The following is a 20,156-nucleotide window of genomic DNA, read 5'->3' on the forward strand; positions in this document are numbered from 1 at the left end:
TTAATGTATCACATAGGAATAGGGCGGCAGCTATCGATTATTTTGTAGTCGATTAATCGACAAATTAGTAAGTTCGAATAATCGAGTAATCGGGTAAGGAACATAAAAACTTAAAATACCTGAAGTGAGCCTCAAACGGTATCAAAAAATAAATGAGGATCTAAGTACAACTAGGCCTGCAAGTAGGACTGAGCCCTGGCAGTTTTGCGCAACTCAGACGAACCGTGAAAAGCGGGGGAATACAGCGAAAACAATTTTTCACTGTATTCCTCCGCTTTTCGCGGTGTTCGTGAAAAACGATGGAATACAGCGGAAATTTTTTCACTGTTTTACCCAGCTTTTCTGTGAAAAATTCGGACACCGTGAAAAACACTGCGAAAAATGTTTTCACTGTATTCCTCCGCTTTTCGCGGTGTTCGTGAAAAACGAGGGAAAAAAGCGGAAATTGTTTTTACTGTATTACCCAGCTTTACCGTGAAAAACACTATTCCCCCACTTTTCTGCGAAAACCACGAAAAACGAGGGAATACAGCAAAAAAAAAATCACTGTATTCCGCCACAATTCAGAAAAAACTAGGATCACAAAATTTGAAAAATAAGGTCTTAATTAAACCTTTTTCTTTCAGATTTGTAAAACAGGAAAAACAATTAATATAGCATATATATATATATATATATATATATATATATATATATATATACACTCACCGGCCACTTTATTAGGTACACCATGTTAGTAACGGGTTAGACCCCCTTTTGCCTTCAGAACTGCCTCAATTCTTCGTGGCATAGATTCAACAAAGGTGCTGGAAGCATTCCTCAGAGAGTTTGGTCCATATTGACATGATGGCATCACACAGTTGGTGCAGATTTGTCGGCTGCACATCCATGATGCGAATCTCCCGTTCCACCACATCACAAAGATGCTCTATTCGATAGAGATCGGGTGACCATTTGAGTACAGTGAACTCGTCATGTTCAAGAAACCAGTCTGAGATGATTCCAGCTTTATGGCACGGTGCATTATCCTGCTGAAAGTAGCCATCAGAAGTTGGGTACATTGTGGTCATAAAGGGATGGACATGGTCAGCAACAATACTCTGGTAAGCTGTGGCGTTCCAACGATGCTCAATTGGTACCAAGGGGCCCAAAGAGTGCCAAGAAAATATTCCCCACACCATTACACCACCACCACCAGCCTGAACCGTTGATACAAGGCAGGATGGATCCATGCTTTCATGTTGTTGACACCAAATTCTGACCCTACCATCCGAATGTCGCAGCAGAAATTGAGACTCATCAGACCAGGCAACGTTTTTCCAATCTTCTATTGTCCAATTTCGATGAGCTTGTGCAAATTGTAGCCTCAGTTTCCTGTTCTTGGCTGAAAGGAGTGGCACCCTGCGTGGTCTTCTGCTGCTGTAGCCCATCTGCCTCAAAGTTCAACGTACTGTGCGTTCAGAGTTGCCCTTCTGCCTACCTTGGTTGTAACGGGTGGTTATTTGAGTCACTGTTGCCTTTCTATCAGCTCAAACCAGACTGGCCATTCTCCTCTGACCTCTGGCATCAACAAGGCATTTCTGCCCACAGAACTGCCGCTCACTGGATATTTTTCTTTTTCGGACCATTCTCTGTAAACCCTAGAGATGGTTGTGCGTGAAAATCCCAGTAGATCAGCAGTTTCTGAAATACTCAGACCAGCCCTTCTGGCACCAACAACCATGCCACGTTCAAAGTCACTCAAATCACCTTTCTTCCCCATACTGATGCTCAGCTGTATATACAGCGGGGAGAACAAGTATTTGATACACTGCCAATGGGTTCTCCCATTGGCAGTGTATCAAATACTTGTTCTCCTCACCGTATACAGTATATACTGTATATGTATATATATATATATATATACATATATATATATATATATATATATATATATATATATATATATATACATATATATATATATATATATATATATATATATATATATATGTGTGTGTATATATATATATATATATATATATGTGTATATATATATATATATATATTATACAGTATATATATGTGCAATATGAAGCAATTGTCAGAGAATCACAAAATTTGAAAAATAAGGTCTTAATGAAACCTTTTTTTCAAATTTGTAAAAAAGAAAAAACTAAATTAATATAATGTATATATTAATTCATATATATACACATACATACATATATATATATATATAAAACATGGTAATATAACAAGGGTCGCGATGCAGAAATATATTTACCCTTTTAAACTTTTTTTTTTTTTTTTTTTTGGATCGATTATTTATCATCTAACATATCGGAGAAAATGCGACAGTAACAAAAAAACAAAACAATTAAGCGATAGTTATGAGGTAGATATCCGTGACTTTTACAGATGCCATTTTTTTCATAGTGACATAATTTGTTTAAAAGTTTAAAATATATGAATGAATGAATAATTTTTTTTAAGTCTTTTTTTTTTTTTAAACGAAATATGAGTCAGAGACATCAATTAATGATTCAAAGCTAAAAACGACAGACATTTTGAATAATAAATATCATTAATTACCTTAATTTTATGGCTGGGTTGAAACAAAAGCGGTTGCGCGATGTCTTTAAACGGGGGTTTTCAGGGTAAAACGTACAAATTAAAAATAGTTCGGGGGCTTAATGCACCATGAATCTGCTATGGCAGCATACAGACGTATTGTTCTATCAAACACAACAGTTGTTTTAGCTTAAAATACAGTAGTTTCTTTTAAAGAGGAGTGCAAGAGCAGAAACTGCTTTTTTTTAGTCTTGTCTGTGTTTTCCGCCATATACTTATATATATATATATATATATATATATATATATATACTGTATATATTAGGGCTGTCAAAATTATCGCGTTAACGCGCGGAAATTAATTTTTTAAATTAATCACGTTAAAATATTTGACGCAATTAACGCACATGTCCCGCTCAGACAGTATTCTGCCTTTTGGTAAGTTTTACAGCATGGTTTTTTGTGCTATCTAACAGCGAACTCTTGTGGTCGCTTTGCAACATGGTTTATTGCTTTCTTGCCAGTTCAATTTGGCTGCACGACGTCTCGGGCTGACGCCTACGTTGTAATGTTGTGCTTATATGATCTTTGGACAAGATTTGTCCGTAAGTATGGTTGTTGTAAAGAATGTACATATTATGTTAGTAAGCGAAATGTTATATTTTTTGTATGAGACGCTTTTTGTTTATGTTTAGTGAACCTGTATGGCGTGCTAAGCTAACGTTGTTGCTAATGCAATGCTTGTGTACTTTTTTTTTGTAGTTTCACTACGGTCTAAAGAGGACAGTGGTTTGAGGCCATTTTATTAATAAATCAGATGAAAAAGGAAGAAGTATGATTATTAAGGCGTCGTTCACTAGCTGTCTAGCTTTGGAAAAAGTAGACGCTTCGGAGTGAGGACAGCATAGACAGATTTAAATGACAGTAGAGTCAAATGCCCACTACAGTCCTTATGTACCGTATGTTGAATGTATATATCCATCTTGTGTCTTATCTTTCCATTCCAACAAATTATTTTATAGAATATATATATCATTTACAGAAAAATATGGCATATTTTATAGATGGTTTGAATTGCGATTGTGATTAATTACGATTAATTAATTTTTAAGCTGTAATTAACTCGATTAAAAATTTTAATCGTTTGACAGTCCTAGTATATATACAATATTTTTTTTTATATTATATCATATTTTTTTATCATACAAACAAATTATTAGATAAATTGAGAATAAAGATAAAGTAATAAATACTAACCAATTTAAAGAGAAAAAAAATGCTAATTTAATGCAATGCATGCTTGGCTGGCCCCTGCTTGAAACTACTTATTTATGGAACACAAGTATTCAAGAATTACATAAGTTAAACCTGCACATTGGCATCAGTGATCCAGGAGGTAACACATGCTTCAAGTGATGCAAATATGCACTGCAACCCACAAATATATCATTTACTTTACTTAAAGAAGTGTTAGCAACACCATGGGCCATTTATTACTTGAGAGACTTACTTTTCCAGTGCTGATGTATTGTGAGTTGAACTCCTCCTCGCCCTTTTCACCAGGTCCCGCCTCCTGTCCGCACGCTCACAGCTTTTCACACACGCCCTCTCTGTGCCTCCACTCTCCATCAGTGCATTGACATCATGGCCTCATAGAGCCTCATCTCCAGAGTCTAGACTCGCTATGGACTTTGCTCAGTTACTAAATTGAACATCTACTAAATTGAACAATCTGCAACTTTTTTTTCCTTTCATTGGCATCCAGAGGGACTTGAATATTGGCAGCATGTTCAAGTGGTGCATGGTGATCTTGGTGCACTTTGCGCTTTTGGAGCGCGGAGTGGCCGCGCCGCCAAACAGCCTGGCTTCTGCAGACTTCAGGCTGCAAACTGACACAGAGGCTGGGCAAAGTGCCAACAAGCTGCAGGAGGCGACAGATGACGGGGAAAACACCCTCTCAAAGGTAAGCTGTACACTTATAATGGATCATACAGTTAGTACCAGATGGATTTTTGCCTTTAAACACCACCATAATAGATTTGAAATGAAACAGTCCATTTTCTATGTGGGTTTTCATTTATGCAGAGTTTTGTATAAATAAGGATTCATCAAATGCTACTTAGCCAGATATGTTTTCTCAAGACGAATCCAACCTGTTAACATCTTAAAGGAGATATTAATGCAAGTGAACAAGTGGCAAAAATTAACAACATGAATCTGAAACAAAAACTTGAAGGCACGACGGCTCATCCACATCAACTGAAGTCACAAATACTTCGCAAAAACTAGATGTAATATAATCTCCAGTAAAGAGATACCTCCAAGCAGGGCTGGGGAATTTTAGACTAAGAAAAAAAATGACTACTTAGACTAGTTTGGCAGATTTTGAACAGTTCCTAATAAAAGAGAGATGTTAATGGTTCTCAAGAGGTTAATTATACTGCAGATGAGGTCAACTGTAATGCTAAACACACAGAAAAAAGAAAATTACACGAACTTCCAAATACATTTCACTTTTACAGTGTCCACTATCTTAATGCTAATATAAAATAGTAGATGTATGAAAACTAACAGTTAAAAAAAAAAAAAAAAACCAAAAAATGCCTGAAAAATCCTGAAAAGAATTGACACAACAATCCGGGTGATACGCAAAAGAAAATGTGAAAGAAAAAAAAAAAGAATTTTTTTTTCCCCCCTTTGGAGTGAAGCCAGATCCCCAGCCGTACTGTCCAGTATTTATACCCAAAGATTTTACAACACAGCGCAAATTGAGGGTCACGTCTAAGTACAGAATTAGTTTGAAAACAGAATTCCGAAAGCAACTCATTTCGCAGCAATGCGAAGTATGACTTTGAAGTGTCATGTTTCAGACATGATGGATGTGCACATATGGCTGTTAATAGAATGTGCTCACTTATGTTTATTGATGATGTTGCTGCCTGACAGAAGTAACAAGATGAATCATGAGCTTTAAAGAAAACCTAATAGACAGGCTAAATAGAAATAGAAATACAATATAAACAGCTATGTTTACACCAGAACAGATAATTCTCTCTGCGGTATTTTGCAGACTATTTTTATACCTGTCCCTACTACGTTGAAGGTGCGTTTCAGCCCCCCAAGGTACGTAGTTTTGTGTTGTAAACATACTGCAGGAATGCGACGTCTTGATCGTCTGCCTCCAATGTTTACAATTCCGTCATGCCGCACTAAAAATGGCGATGGCACGCTCCATGACGTCACTTCCTTTGTATCCGATTGTTATATGGAGACACTCAGCTACAGTGGGGTAAATAAGTATTTACTCAACCACCAATTGTGCAAGTTCTCCTACTTGAAAAGATTAGAGAGGCCTGTAATTGTCAACATGGGTAAACCTCAACCATGAGAGACTGTGGAGAAAAAAAAACAGAAAATCACATTGTTTGATTTTTAAAGAATTTATTTCCAAATTAGAGTGGAAAATAAGTATTTGGTCACCTACAAAGAAGCAAGATTTCTGGCTGTCGAAGAGGTCTAACTTCTTCTAACGAGGTCTAACGAGGTTCCACTAGTTACCTGTATTAAAGGCACCTGTTTTAACTCATTATCAGTATAAAAGACACCTGTCCACAGCCTCTTTAAGTCACACTCCAAACTCCACTATGGCAAAGACCAAAGAGCTGTCGAAGGACACCAGAGACAAAATTGTAGACCTGCACCAGGCTGGGAAGACTGAATCTGCAAAACGTAAAACGCTTGGTGTAAAGAAAGCAACTGTGGGAGCAATTTTTAGAAAATGGAAGACATAAAAGACCACTGATAATCTCCCTCGATCTGGGGCTCCATGCAAGATCTCAGCCCTTGGTGTCAAAATGATAACAAGAACGGTGAGCAAAAATCCCAGAACCACACGGTTCCTAGTGGCCATTCTCCGCGGTGAACAGGAACTTTTTGAAACCCAAACAGGCTCACACGCCTCTCCCTGATGCAGCAACAAAAGCCTGCAGCACATTGGGCTGGCGTGATGCGAAAAATAAACGAATTAATCCGCAAAATAAGCTGTATCGGCAGTCCCTCTGCATGCGATATAGTAATGGCTTTATTGTGAGATGGTTACCCGGTTGACGTTACATTCGCATTCTTCAATCCAGGAAGTCACTCATTTTCATGGCGCGGGATTCAAAAAATTGAATAATCCACACACATCCAAGCGGTCCATTTCATTCAGGAGCATGAAATACCGCGTGAAATATGAAATAAACATGCTTTTTGCTGTCATCGGCACTATTCCCCTGTACTAAATTAATAAAGACGAAACGTTGCGCTGTCTTCACTTGTTCAGTAACAGAAATGCATACTCAGCTGGGTTTAGATCAGGTGAATGATTGGCCATTAATTCACTCACTGCCATTGACGGGCGATGGACATCCAATCTCCTCTCACAGTTCAAATGGATTTGACCTCAACCGCCATCAATGGCAGCAAAAATCCCAGCTAAAACAACATTGAATTTACTTAAAACCCATTGTGGTGGTGTTTAAAGGCAAAACAATGGAAATCCTTCTGGATTCAATTTACAATTTTTTGTCTATTACCTTGAGTGTGGTGAAAAAATACATACCATCCTTTTCTCTTTGTAGCTGCTGGGTGATTATGACAAAGTGAAAGCCCTCTCGGAAGGCTCTGACTGTCGGTGTCAATGTGTTGTCAGACCCCTGAGCAGGAGCGCCTGCCGGCGGATAGAGGAGGGCAGCGCAACGGCGCACGACTCCTACACGGTGGAGACCATCACGTCCGGTCCAGAGTGTAAGTGCGCCTGCATCGCACCTCCATCTGCGGTCAACCCATGCGAGGCAGAGCTCAGGCTGAAAAAGCTTAGGGAAGCTGCCAAAGATGATGTCAAGGTGAAGTGTCCAATCAGCCCCCCATAAAAAGCGAAGAATCATCACGGCGCTTGATTGGATTTTTTCCCCATTTCGTCTTTTGACCTAGTCCGCTTGATCGTTTTTAGCTGGCCACCGTTCTTCAGCTTCTGGAGGGTTCCTATTATGGGATGGATCTACCCAAACTGCACTCCGTCATCAGCAATCTGGTGGATCGTGTGACGCACATTGAAAAGGTATCGGACAATGGAGGAGAATCCATTTTGGCTCGTAGATTTTAAATGGCTACGTTGACACTGCAGGTCGATTTGGATTTTTTTGCACATACACATGTATCTGATATTTAGATCACCTGGAAGGTCTCAAGTTTTCACTTTGTTCTTCTTCTTGGGTTGAATTAACTAAAAATTGCGTTATTCAGATTCAGATATAAAGATCAGACTGAAATTAGTGACATATACGCATTCATGCTCTGACCCCGATTTTTACTTGTTTTTGTCAGGGCTGATTAATTAGATTAAAGAATTATGAACTTATTGTTGTCTGTGGGTTCTGAGTTAGCCAGTAGAGGGCATCCACACTCTTCAGTTATGCTTATTATAACTCCGCTTTGTTGATAATTGTTGCCTGTAGGTTCAGAGTTAGCTAGCAAAGGGCATATGCACCCTTTTCTGTGGGCTTTATCATGTTTCTGTGAATTCTGGATATTTATGGAGTGAGTCAGGCAGTCATAGTTAATTTTGAACTTGTTTCATGAAGACAAAACAGTCCAATTCCATTTTTTGTTTCAACCTGACTTGGGCCTCTATCATATGTGGATATAAATCGGACATCTATCCGACACCACTGCAGTATGAACGTAGAATTATGCAGTGATCCCTCGCTAGTTTGCACTTCAAACTTCGCACACTCAGTCCATTGCGGATTTTTTTTTTTAATTAAAAAAAAAATACAGATGAGCTGTCACGGGCCGATCACTCTGCCTCCCTCCCCCTGCTCTATCTTGGTAAGGCAGTACACCGGAGTTGCTTATTAAAGTGAATGATGATTGACAGATGCCTGTAAACAAAAGCGTCAAAGCGCCGCATGCGTCAATCATCATTTAACTTGTTAAAACATTGCTGTGGCAACTCACTGTAAGTGATCAACTTGAGGGGATTTGAGTGGACTCACTCAATAAAGCATTTAATAAAGACAAGCATTTATATACTTTATTCTTGTTTAAAAATTATTTGGTGGGACATTAACATGTTTAAAACATAATTATTTTATATATTTATATATATATATATATAATATATACAACATGTCTAATATGTAATAATTTCACGGTATCGCAATTACAGCTCTAAAATGTGTTTGAGATATCTGGGATAGGGTTTAAAAAAAAAGTTTTTCCATTCAACAGGATTTTTTTTCACATATTAGCAAATCGGAACACACATATAATGTTATGTTAAAATATATATTTTTAAATATAACAAAATATTCTAAATAAAATTAAAATGAATGCAGTTCTTTAGTTAAGCCTAAACCCACAGTCACGGCTCAACGTTATTATCATCAAAACAAAAATAATTGAATTAATTTCCACAAAAACACGTGTGTATGACTCGTATCATGTTTACATTACACACACACACACTCTCTTTCTCAACACAGACAGTTGCCGGAGAGAAAACTTACTTTGCTACACACACTAAATGCACTACAGTTAACTCTCGTAGCTGGTGGGAAACATTCATGACAGTGTTACTAACCTTTAATTTTGTATAAATGTGAAATCATATTGGAGGTATTGCCTCCTCGGCAGCCACCCTCCGCAAACATGTTTTACATGTCGGTTTGGCCTCCTCTAAGCTGCGGTCGTCTGTAACTTTTCTGTAGCGGACGTATTCCCATACCAGCGATATCGTTTACTTCGATGGGGGAAAAAGTTTCACCTCCTCCACTAATCGTGTAGCACAGCTGACTCACTGACACTGAGCAACAACCAGTGGGAGAGGGTTGAGCCTTACAGCTGCAAGCAAGAGATTTCCCCATGCATTTTTGGGATATTAAAATTAGGTAATACCTTAGGGACAGTATAAGGGAAAATTTTTGCGGTTTTGAAACCTTGACGTTTTCATACCACGTATACCTTGAAACCAGTAATCGGCACATGTCTATTCGATACACAGCTCTGTGATATTGGATTGGATTGATTTTCCAAAAAAAATATTTCAAAACCGTTTTCATTCGGTCTGGTTACAACGGGTTACGTTGGAAACGGTGCGCAATTGGTACCGTGTGCCAGCAGAAGTCTTCTTTTTCTTATATCTTAAAAAGTGAATCGAATCTAAAAGAGTCAGAACATTATCGATTGCGATGCCAGCATTTTAGTGCCGTATCGGGGCCATTTCCGGTGCTAGTATCAGTATTGGTACAACACTAATACCACCCGGAAGAAGTGAAAAAGTGAAAACATTTTGGATTTTGGGATATTTTATTTTTTTTTTGTTTTTTTTTTTTGTTAATTTGCCAAACAAGCATTCACTGATGTTGGTTTAGGAAAACATGTTTAATGAGGTTGAAATCAGGTTTATGACCGAAGTTGTTGCTGTCTGTCATTGATGGCGGTCAAAGAGTTAAAAGAAATATTTGCATTGGACACCATGCCCTGGCCGCAGAGTTATTTTAGTTTGTGTGTTTAAAATGGCCACAGCTTTGAAGAATAATAAAAAAAAAAATTCCTGGCAAATGGGAATTTCAGTCTTCTAGCAGATGGTAACAGCTGGCATGATGAATGAATATGTTAGGCAGAGCCATCTCAGACATAAGTGTTTTTATTTATTTTAATGAACTAATAATATAAGCTAAAAAGAATTTTTTTGTCCTGAAGTATTTTACCAGACTAGGTGAATCCTTTGTGTCTCTCTCTGAAACCAAGATCATGCATGCACTTGGACAATAACTATGTTATTGCACCAATACTTGTGACCATATATTGTTACTGGAGCATCACAAATTTCCATTAAAAAATGAAAAAAGTGTCCTAAAAGCATACTCTGGACAAAATATCTTGGCATTATTCAAATAAAATCTTTACTCTTATTCAAGAGGGGTTGCATCAGAAAGCATAAAAATTCCTGAAGAATGCGGCGGTCACTATCTCCTCTCTGATATACTCAAAATAAATCCCAATTGTAATCATGGCCGAGACAAATTATGGTGTCGTCACCTCACATTTCAGGAGGGGAAAAAATCGACAGGAGGAAAACTTACTCACGTTTGCCATGTATAGAATTCTCGCATTGGCAGAGTGTAAACGTTGACTTGCTCTGACACTGGCTGGCTCACTGACATGGGATGTGATACAGCCATTGTTAGGCGAACTGAAAATAGATGTGCTTTTCCCCACTAAGTGGCCTCTGGAGACTTTTTCAACCATGGGAAAACCTGGAGAAAAATGAGGCTCCATTTAGGTTTGAAGTATTTATACAGTACAGAGTCTACAGTATATAATGTATAACATGGCAGCTGCTGAAACATTCCCACAAAGCATTGTTTACACTTACTTGGAACAGGGTTGAACAAAATAACTTTGGGCAAGAGACATTGAAGTTTGATCATATGGAGGAGTTTTCTCTAGTAAATTGCCACTGCAATGGAGCATTATTAACATAGTACTATACTGTATTATGGGCCATTCCAGAATTTGAGGGCATTTTGACTTCAAAATTCTTGAAATAATATTTTGCAACATATTCATCTAGGGTTAGGCTGCAACTATCTATTATTTAAGTAATCGATTAATCTATTGATTAATTAGTTTGAATAATCGAGTAATCGGATTACAAGCATTAAATGCCTTGCAGCATAGATTTTAGGAGACAGAAAGAAGAAAGAAGTGTTTATTCTTGCAGCAATATTTATTTTGGCTTGCTAAGATCGCACTTTCAAAAGAGCATTGAATTCGAATACAAAATAAAATTACTGAGTCTTTCCTCAAACTATGCAAAATTACACTTTCATTAAACATTTAAATACCTGAGCTTGGGCTCAAATGGTATTTAAAAAAAACATAAATGAGGATCTAAGTACACTAAAAGAACAATTGGCTAACTTGCATAGCAAAAGTCCGCTAGCTTAAATGGTAACGGTTTTTTTTGTTTAAGTTCTCAACAAATTGTTCAAATACATATTCCCACAAAAAAAAAATTCTAAATATACTTCTAAACTAAATTACGAATGCAGATACAAACATATTAGCTCAAACAAAAACTTACAACTTTATCTTGGCCTTAACAGGGGAGCAATTGGATTCAGCCATTACACGAGTTATGTCATATTCACTGTTGCCACTAGAGGGGACTGTATCCACCCAAATCAATAAAACTAAATGCAAACACTTTCAAAACAAACCATTACAATGCCACTCTAATTAAACAAATCATCGAAGCAGCAAAATTTGATTCGAAGCTTTTTTTCTAATCGAATTACTCGAGTTAATCGATTAATCGCTGCAGTACTACATTCATCAATAATAGGTAATAAATTATCAAAGGCTTGAGAAGCTTATTTTATAGATCAAAATTATTATGACATAATTTTTCTGGTGTTTACAATATTTGATATAATCACAGTAACGGTTACAAATCCATACTATTGTTAGCTTTACTCAGGAGTAGAATCTAGTTGTTTAGCTAGCTGATATTATAGTACAGTGATCCCTTATTATTCGAGAAAACCCGCGAAGTTGCGAGGAATGTATTTTTTTTTTTTTAATTGTGTGTGTGTGTGTTCGTGTGTGTTCAATATATTTATTCAGATTTAACATTGGAAAGAGATACTTTTATGTATGTATGTATATATATATTTTATTTAGGGCTGTCAAAATTATCGCGTTAACGGGCAGTAATTAATCTTTTTAATTAATGACGTTAAAATATTTGACACAATTAACGCACATGCGCCGCACAAAAAGACACAGCACAGTGCCATGGCCACTTGTTACTTGCGTTTTTTTGGAGTTTTGTTGCCCTCTGCTGGCGCTTGGGTGCGACTGATTTTATGGGTTTAAGCACCATGACTTGAGCAATGTGTACTTATTGACATCAACAATGGCGAGCTACTAGTTAATTTTTTTAATGAAATTTTTACAAATTTTATTAAAACGAAAACATTAAGAGGGGTTTTAAAATAAAATTTCTACAACTTGTACTAACGTTTATCTTTTAAGAACTACAACTCTTTCTATCCATGGATCGCTTTAACAGAATGTTAATGTCAATGCCATCTTGCTGATTTATTGTCATAATAAACAAATACAGTACTTATGTACAATATGTTGAATGTATATATCCGTCTTGTGTATTATCTTTCCATTCTAACAATAATTTACAAAAAAAAATGGCATATTTTATAGATGTTTTGAATTGCGATTAATTACGATTAATTAATTTTAAAGCTGTAATTAACTCGATTAAAATTTTTAATCGTTTGACAGCCCTAATTTTATTAAATGGTTTTCAAGCACTACAAATATAATAATTATGATTAGTTTAGTAGATTAGTAGATAAGTTTTAAACATGTTACTGTCCCACTGAATTATTTTTAAACAAGAATAAACTAGAAAAATGCATGTCTTTATTAAATGCTTCATTGGGCGAGTCCTCTCAAATCCGCTCAGGCTGCTCACTTACACACAATGAGTTGCCATAGCAACTGTTAAAGAAGCTAAACGATGATTGACGCATGCGGCGCTTTGAAGTTTCAACTTCGAAGCATCTCTAGCAAGATCAAACCTGAATGTCTGTCAATCATTATTAACTTTATTAAGCAACTCCAGTGCACTTCCTGACCAAGAAAAGCAGCAGGAGGGAGAGTGAGACTACGTGATGTGATCGGGACAGCTCATCTGTATTTATTCATTTATTTTTTTAATTGAAAAAAAAATCTGCAAAGGACTGAGGGCGCAAAGTTTGAAGCGCGAAGTAGCGAGGGATCACTGTAGTGTATCACATTTTTAAGCATTCTTTCCTCTTATTTTGTTTTCCTTTTAGATTTTTTCTCAGCATGTCCTAGTACTTTGCATGTGTATTATTTAAAATTTGAAACTTAAGACATAATATAAAATGTCTTCCAATTCTGGAATGAGCCTTACATATTTCTAAACTCCTATGTATTGTAGTCTTTGTAGACATCACTGTACAAAATATTTTTTGTTTTTAACTTAAACAAAAACAGAAATGTTGTAGTTTAAAAAATTTGGCCAGTGGATAGCTTAACTCGTGATCATTTACTGTCAAGCTAAACATAAAACACACAAAACTGTCATTACATCTTCACTGCTATAATCACATTTGTTTATGACTGTGTGAAGGTGATGGCCTTGAACCAGACTAAAGATGAGGTTAAGTCCCACACAAACCCACCAAGGCCGACAGATGATACTAAAATAAGGACCAAGACCCACTCTTCACCTTCCCACAACGAAGATGATCCGGATGGGACAGGAGCCTCTCAAAACAAGGTAAATGCGGAGTCATTAACAAAGTTATGTGACAAAATTACCAGTCGAACCCTCCCCCCCCCAAAAGTTATATTTAAGAATACATTCTCAATGTAATGTCAGACCAATTCTGTTTTTAAAAATCTACTTTATAAACGTATTTTAAGCACAATAGAATATTTGACTTCAACTCTTTATAAGGCAAGTGACTATTTCTGTAATTTAATAAAAAATTAAAAAAAAAAAATTTTTTAAAGAAAAGAAAATGAAAAACGTAACCCCTTAAAGTCATTACATTTTGGGTCATATAGTCTGCAATATTAATATTTAGTATATGCAGTGGTATAAAAAAGTATCTGAAACTTTTGGAATTTCTCACATTTCTGCATAAAATCACCATCAAATGTGAGCTGAGCTTTGTCAAAATCACACAGATGAAAAAAAAACTGTCTGCTTTAACTAAAACCACCCAAACATTTACAGGTTTTCATATTTTAATGAGGATAGCATACAAACAATGGCAGACGGCGGGAAAATAAGTAAGTGAACCATCACATTTAACATTTTGTACCCCACCCCACATTTTGCAGCAATAACTTCAACCAGACGCTTCCTGTAGCTGCAAATCAGTCTGGCACATCAATCAGGACTAATTTTGGCCCATTCTTCTCTACAAAGCTGCTTTAGTTCAGTCAGATTCCTGGGATGTCTGGCATGAATTGCTGTCTTTAGGTCATGCCACAGCATATGAATGGGGTTGAAGTCTGGACTTTTACTTGGTATTTTGTTCTTCTGAAACCATTCTAAAGTTGATTTACTTCTGTGTTTTGGATCATTGTCTTTTTGCAGCATCCCTGCTCTTTTTAGCTTCAATTATCTGACAAACGGCGTTAGGTTTTCCTGCAAAACATCCTGCTAAACTTTTGAGTTCATTCTTCCATTAATGATTGCAAGTTGTCCAGGCCCTAAGGCAGCAATACAGCTCCAAATCATGATGCTACCTCCACCATGCTTCACGGTGCTGGTGAGGTTTTGATGTTGGTGAGCTGTTCCATTTTTCCTCCATACATGACGTTGTTTTTTTACTCCCAAGGTATTCAATTTTGTTTTCATCAGTCCACAAAATGTCTTGCTTAAACTTCTGTGGAGTGTCCAAGTGCCTTTTTGCAAACATTAAACGAGCAACAATGTTTTTTTTTAGACAGCAGTGGCTTCCTCCGTGGAGTCCTTCCATGAACACCATTCTTGGCCATAGTTTTACATATAGCTGATGTGTGCACAGAGATATTAAACTGTGCCAGTGATTTCTGTAAATCTTTAGCAGACACTCTAGGGTTATTTTTTACCTCTCTGAGTATTCTGCGCTGAACTCTTGGTGTCATCTTTGGTGGACGGCCACTCCTTGGGAGAGAAGCAACAGTGCCAAACTCTCTTCACTTGTAGACAACTTCTCTGACTGTTGACTGATGAACATCCAGACTTTTAGACATGGTTGTGTATCCTTTTCCAGCTTTATACAAATCAACAATCCTTGATTGCAGGTCTTTAGACAGCTCTTTTGACCGAGCCATGATTCACATCAGACATTGCTTCTCAACAAGACAAGTCCTACCAGGTGTGTGTTTTATAGTGGGCAAGGTAGCTTTAAACCACTCATCAGTGATTGGGCACACATCTGACTTAAATTGTTTGATAAAAAATTGGTTTCAATTGCTCTTAAAGCGGAATTGTGAAGTAAGGTTGGCCAACCATGTTTGTCCGAAAGGGTTAATCCACTGTCATTCGGGAAAGGGGTGTGGATGTACATATAAGCGGGTCGGCGTCGCGGTAATTCACGGTCACGTTGCCGTAAGAGACACACACCGCCGGTGAGTTTGTGCACATTTATTTGTATTTGTATTATGTATTTCCACCTTCATGCTTTAAGCATTGCATTGCATTTGTACGGTCCGGCGTTTCTTTCACGGTGATTGCTTGATAGCCTTCTAGTTTGTGTTTTACGAGAGCCACTGACAGGTGACAATTGACAACAAGCGTGTTGGTTTTAATGTCTGGCAGCGAATCAGCGAGCGTACAGGTCACGCAGTGAATCATGGGAAATGTAGTCTCGGGACAACACTGAAGTGGTGCTTTGTAATCTGTTCGCTTGTGTGAAAAAACTACATTTGCTCATGCCATTAGACGCCACCTCCTGCCGAGAGCCCTGAGCTGTGTTCGTACTGTTAGCTCCATGTGTTAATAAAGAAACAAAGTTGTCAGCAGGTCGTGTGTTCGAGACATTTGTAAACAAAAAGCTCATAACAAGACACTATGCATGATCCGTTTAAGAGATGCTGGAGTAGTAGGAGGCGAGGAGGAGATCAGCGAGAAGCAAAACTTTGCGGTCGAATGTGGCGGCAGTCCGCTATTATTTTGTTTTCTTATTGTTGCCACAAAAAAGTGGAGAAAGCCATCAACAACTCATCTCCTTTTTTTCCCCCCAACGTTTTTATATTATTATTTTATATGCACGAGAGCAGCCGGATCTGCCAAAATGAACATGAAGTCAGATTTTTTTTTTTTTAACAATGTCATCAGATAGACAAAAACATAAAATTATGTGCAAATGCCTGCATCTTCAAATCATGAAAATCATAACAGCCTATATCTTACCAATCTTGTAATCTCGATGGGTCTTGACTCCATTCCATGTCAGGTAGTCTAGGCACATTGTTTGCATCCTGATTAGCGTCTGGCTAATACATGTTAGGTCCAACATAAAATTCCAACCTCCTCTTCTTCCTCCAACTCTTCAAAAACTTGGATCTCCTCCCTTGCGCTCGATCTATCGCTTATATTGCTGTTTGAATAATTGTTTAAAGGGTGTTGTATGGCGGCCGTATGGAGCGCTGCCATCGCTGTTCTCGGTGTGACGTATCACTTCCGGGTTTGTCCCCTTTCAGGCTCGAACTTCGGAAACGCGGTTATTTTGTCAAATATACAACATATAAATTATTTTTTTCATGCTTTATTTGTTGGACAATGTTTAATTACTTTAATTGTGACCCTATTTGGCATGTTATGAAATTACTTCACATTTCTGCTTTAAGCCTCCTTAGGCAGCGGTCCACCTACTTATTTTACCCCCTTCTATCATTGTTTGCATACTATCCTCATTAAAATATGAAAACCTATAAACGTTTGGGTGTTTTTAGTTAAAGCAGACACTGTTTTTCATCTGTGTGATTTTGACAAAGATCAGATAACATTTGATGGTGATTTTATGCAAAAATGTGAGAAATTCCAAAAGGTTCAGATACTTTTTCATACCACTGTAAGTGTGGTCTACATGATCCAAAATATGATGTCCAAGTACAGTATGTGGACACCAGGTCTCAGTTAATACCTCTGCCAGTAAGTAAAACCTCCTGAAGGCGGAGGTAATGTATTTGGATCTGTTTATTTGCCTGTAAATAAAGGGATTATTATCAAATTTGCAGAATATGTTTGTAATATAAAACAAAAGTGGTGATTCAATTTTGGGGTAATGAGGTCAAACTTGACAATGGATTTGCCTGTTTAACTAGCAATCCTATAGTGTTAGTTTTTAACTCATTGGCTGCCAAATATGGTGATAGATGTCCAATCATTTTTGGTCTGCAAGGACTTGCAGTGCTAATTTGATGAATTGGATGGATTTATCTGTCAAATCATTTTGAGATTAATCTAATTTTACAAATAATCAACGCAATCTAACTCTGTCAATGGGAACGAAACATGGCCATTGGCTGTGAATGACTGGGTGACTGTAGCACTGCTGACCCCGTGACAGCATGCAAGTGAAATGGGAATACTGTCCAGAAGTGTTGGGTGGGCTCCTTCCCAAAATGGAATCACCATGCTGGTATGTTTTCTCCAGGGCATTACACAAGGCTATTGATGAAAACTGAAACTACGTGGAAAAGCTCTAATGTGATGAAAACATGGCAACAAGATGTTGTGTATCACCAGTAAATACAAAAACTATACAATACTGTTGAAATCTCATCTCACTAAATTTCACCAAGAGCTCCAACTATTGCTCAAAATAAATATTTATTGGTGAAAAACTGTTTTTGTTTGGTAAACTCTTACTGTTCAAACATGCAATGTTTCATCTCGCTGGATAATTTTGAGGCTTTTCCTCTGTCCACAAACAGGAAAAGCATGGGGAGAAGTTTGTTGCCAGAACTCCGGTCGCCAAGGAGAAACCCCACGTGGCTCCCAAAAAGGTGGCCAACACGGAAGTTTCAGGAGGGTCAAAAACTGCTCATAATGGAATGATTATCAGAGGAGTGACTTTTTACAAAGCTGAGCCAGAACCAATGGCCACTGACGACGGGGAACATGAAGAGAACGGTAAATGACACCAGCCCTCAAATAATAACCAAGGCCAAGGTTTTTAAACAATGAGATGCAGATTATTTGTCTAGCTGTGCTGTTTTTGCAATAAGCAGCGTACACTCTGATAAGAACCAGCTGGTGACAATGAATAGCCTTTTTGGCAAAGCCAAAATGAGAAATGAGATCATAAAAATTCAGTTACTAACAAACACAAAAAAAATCAATATTTCTCAGCCGTGTTGGTGGTAATGACTGCTTATTTGCTTCGCATTGCATTTATAGCAAGGGTGTAGGTTTGGGCTCAACATTGGTAGGGACGATATAACAGCATAACATGCATGTACACTTTTTGCTGGGGATGGGACAACCAAACAGATTGGGTAAACGCGTGTCAGGTCTACATTTCTCACGAATATGAACCTAATTAATTGATAGGCTAACTGATCATTGCAAAATAAATCTGTATTGAGTTATAACAGTGCTTCTATTCAAATCAATTCACTTTTATTTCTAAAGCACTAAGGTTGTCTCAAAGGGCTTTGCAGAGGCAAAATGATACACAGTCAAAAACAGTAGATGAATTACATAAAGTTCTAGTCCAAGTTCTGGGCATCATCCTTAGACCCTCCATGTCAGAAAGGAAAAACTCCAAAAACTGTTTGGAAAAAATGAGAAACCTTGGGGAGAACCACAGTCAGGAGAGCTCCACTCCCAGGACGGATAGACAACATCCACCAGGACTGCTAATTGGAATTAGCAGACGGAGTTACAGTTTATAGAAATGCAATAGCGTCTTCTCAATTCTTTTCTGTAACACCCCTCATACGAAGTCACTATCCGCTCATGTGCTGGTCCTCATGGGAAACGCAGTCTTCAAAAAACTACCCCTTTTGTTCACCAGCGTGGCTAAAATCGACCAAAACTGAAAAGTGACCAAGTGTTGCTTTAAGACCACATAAACAAAACAAAAATGAAAATCTGTTAGAAAGGGGTAAACCTCGGTTCACTACATTTCTCACAGTTTAATTAACGCTAACAGCAGAAAATCCATACAAAAGTGGAGGACACTTCCCTCTACGCAGCTTCCTGTGTTCCACAGTTCCAACACATAACAGAGGGCACATACTGGATTTAATAATATCCAGAGGTCTTAACATCTCTGAGGTCACAGTGAATGATGTTGCTCTGTCTGATCACTACTGCATTATGTTTAAAATGACCACCCCTGTCCATCCTCTGAAAAGGGAAACAGAGGTGATTAGGAAGCGTTACATAAGTGATAACACTTGTGCGTTATTCACACAGGCCTATGCCTCACCATTAACCTCTACAATAGCTCCAGTGGAAGAACTTGTAAATAGTTTCAGTTCCAGTGTGATGACTGTAATTGACACTATTGCCCCGATTAAGACAAAATCTTTGTCAAGAAAGAAGAGGTCACCCTGGAGAAATGCCATACTAGCTATAAAACAAAAGCAAGTTTGTAGACGAGCAGAACGCAGATGGCGAAAAAACAAACTCCTAGTTTTTTATGATAACTACAAAGACAGTCTTCGCAAATACAACCAGGAACTGAAAAATGCTAGACAGTCATATTTTTCAGAGATCATTAGTAGAAACACTAACAATACCCGCACACTATTTTCTGTTGTTGACAAACTGACAAACCCACAAGCATCAATACCTCAGAAATTGGCATCTGAGGTGTCCTGTAATAATTTCGCAGCATTCTTTACACACAAAGTACTAAAGATTAGACAGACTGTGTGCAACTCCAGATTAACAAATTTTACACTAAATGCCTCCCAAAATGTCTCCCACGTCAATCTTAGACAGTTTAGCCTCTTGGACTATGCCACTTTAACAGAAATTGTGTCGAAAT

At 37.6% G+C, this 20,156-nt stretch overlaps 1 protein-coding gene across 1 annotated transcript in view; it reads left to right on the top strand.

Annotated features, from left to right (window-relative positions):
- The first annotated feature begins 4,165 nt into the window (after positions 1-4,165).
- olfml2ba (olfactomedin-like 2Ba) overlaps positions 4,166-20,156 on the top strand; it is a 35,570-nt gene continuing 19,579 nt past the window's right edge. The window contains exons 1-5 of the mRNA XM_057840124.1: positions 4,166-4,516; positions 7,176-7,439; positions 7,547-7,654; positions 13,784-13,933; positions 18,091-18,289. Of these exons, the coding sequence (XP_057696107.1) occupies positions 4,340-4,516; positions 7,176-7,439; positions 7,547-7,654; positions 13,784-13,933; positions 18,091-18,289 (898 nt within the window). The 5' untranslated portion in view covers positions 4,166-4,339. The remainder of the gene's footprint in view (positions 4,517-7,175; positions 7,440-7,546; positions 7,655-13,783; positions 13,934-18,090; positions 18,290-20,156) is intronic.

This window comes from Corythoichthys intestinalis, chromosome 7 (genome assembly GCF_030265065.1).
Source record: "Corythoichthys intestinalis isolate RoL2023-P3 chromosome 7, ASM3026506v1, whole genome shotgun sequence".
NCBI lineage: Eukaryota > Metazoa > Chordata > Actinopteri > Syngnathiformes > Syngnathidae > Corythoichthys > Corythoichthys intestinalis.